Source organism: Pieris brassicae, chromosome 9, assembly GCF_905147105.1.
Source record: "Pieris brassicae chromosome 9, ilPieBrab1.1, whole genome shotgun sequence".
NCBI lineage: Eukaryota > Metazoa > Arthropoda > Insecta > Lepidoptera > Pieridae > Pieris > Pieris brassicae.
In genome coordinates, this window is record NC_059673.1 from 4,108,086 (window position 1) to 4,110,459 (window position 2,374).

At 33.9% G+C, this 2,374-nt stretch overlaps 1 protein-coding gene across 1 annotated transcript; it reads left to right on the forward strand.

Annotated features, from left to right (window-relative positions):
• Window positions 1–292: 292 nt before the first annotated feature.
• On the forward strand, window positions 293–2,027 carry LOC123714673 (acetylcholine receptor subunit beta-type lev-1-like). Its single transcript, XM_045669038.1, has one exon. It carries the CDS (start codon window positions 417–419, stop codon window positions 1,464–1,466), a length of 1,050 nt encoding a protein of 349 aa, XP_045524994.1. The 5' UTR covers window positions 293–416; the 3' UTR covers window positions 1,467–2,027.
• The last annotated feature ends 347 nt before the right edge of the window (window positions 2,028–2,374 follow it).

Below are 2,374 nucleotides of genomic sequence, written 5' to 3' on the forward strand. Positions count from 1 at the left end.
AAGACGCGCTTTGAATATTTAATTTGACGTTAGAAATGTTCATGTAAACTCAATAATCGATACCTATTTTTAGATGGTTTCAATCTAGGGCAATTTAACAATGAAAATTAGCTTATTACTGCATGAAGTTTACGTTTATAATCACTGTAACATTATTATCATGAGTGGACATCTGTGTTAGTTTTTAATTTCTAATATCTGTGCCGCATATTAATTACGTTTATCTACGAGATACTGCAACGCCCTTTGTTTCAGTATCTCGTTACAAATCAAACATTCTGCTTCCAGTCATGTTGTTGATCACATGTCTTTCCCTACTACTAGTTGTGGGAGCATGCCCTGATCCCGAGCGAAAATTATCATGGGAAGCTAAACTTGATGAGTATATAAAAGGCATTTGTCCCGATACTCGAAAAATGGCACCGGAACTTCGCACCAATGTTACAGTGAAATTTTTTTTAAAGTCTTTTTCCTTCGACGCTGGTGAAGAGATCTTCAGTATCTACAGCTGGATTTTCTTGAAATGGAATGATCGTCGGATCAAATGGGACCCCAAAGACTATGGTGACATCGATAAATTGCAAGTTTCTTCATCGAATATCTGGAATCCAATGGATAATTTCCAAAACTCAAAAAGTACATATGAGTTCGATTATTTATGGACAAAAACTTGCGATGTATATTTTAATGGTAACATTATATGTGTTCCAAGGACAGTGTATGAAATTATATGTATATCAAGGCTAAGCGACTGGCCATACGACACTCAGACCTGTCGTTTTGAGTTTAAGTATAGGGGAAACAACCAATTGCCAAGAGCATTATTTATGTTTGGAGATGGACGTGGTATGAGACTGCTTGGGGCTGAGTATGGAGGCACATGGAATATTATGGATTACAAACAGGGAGATCAAAACGAGGTTCTATTTTTTGAGTTAACCGTCGAGAGGCAAGCGATGGGGCTTGGGGCCATGTTAACAGCACCGGCAATTACACTGATGCTGCTAAACATATCATCGATGTTAATCGACATTCGTGGACCGTCGCGACTACTATTATGCTGTCTTAGTTTGCTATCTCACTTCATTTTCATGCAACTAATAAACTACAGTATGCCTCAGCTTAATCGGGAGATGCCAAAAATTTTGATATATGTTCGATCATCGCTAGTTATAACGAGCTTTATGCTTATGTTATCTTTCATATTGAATACTGTATCTAAAAGTAGTAAATCACCACCTGCTTGGATTTCTGGTATAAATACATGGGTACAAAGTACTCCAATAACCTATGTGATTCAATCGTCTCTACCAGCAGAGACTGTCGGCGAGAGCCTTACAAAAATTCACTATAATGAATGGATGGATTTTATAAACCTCGTTAATAATTCAGTTACAATTATCGTAGCTATACTATATTTAACCTTTTACATATTGTATATTCCAAGTCCGCCGTCACTAATTTAATCTTATATAAAACATGAATTTAATTTAGTTTATTAGCTTTAACTATTTTTATATTACGTAATAAAATATTTTTAAGATACATGTATAATTTTATAAGTCGCATATCAGTTTCAATTCCAATTTTAAAAACCTTTTGTGCAGATTCGACAAAGTGAATTGGAAAAATCCAAAATTCCAAGTACCTTTTCACATTTTCACTGTGTCATTGTGGCATTTTGCATGCCTGCATTTGGTACTTTGAAATCTCATCATACGTGCGGATGCAGTCGTTATTCAGCTTATTGACTTCTTTGAATATGTATATTGGCATAATTACTTTACACGTTACCTGCCTGATGGCATTTGCATTATCGAATTACAGCAGGTATATATTTTATTATTATTTTTATTGTATATTATTATTTATATTGCATAATTGTTTTTTGCACTTGATGACTACTTCGACTTATGACATGTAAAAACTGCTTTGTAGCTAATTTTTTTTATTAATATGTAAATAAGCTACAGAAGTCACCTTAAGTCCGAGAAAAAGAATAAACGGATATGTCCCTCTCAACACTAGGTATATTCTGTTTTTATTTATGATTATTGCTTAAACATTTAAACATAAACTAAAAGTACAGAAAACACCACTAAGGATTTTTTAACTCCGCACAACACATTTTTTCACCACACTACACTTTTTTTCAAATAGGAAAAAGAAACAATTAAAAGTGAAACGAAAACATTACAACAAACAGAAAGAAAAAGAAAGCCAAGCAATCACATCCCAGGTTGGTCAAAATATCTTTTTAACCCTGAAATTTTTGGGTGTTATTTTGAGATTTGAAGGTACAATAGGGTGCGGATTGACGGATGAGGTTATACATTTTTTGTATATATTCAAGCCTCATTCGAAGGATGTTAAA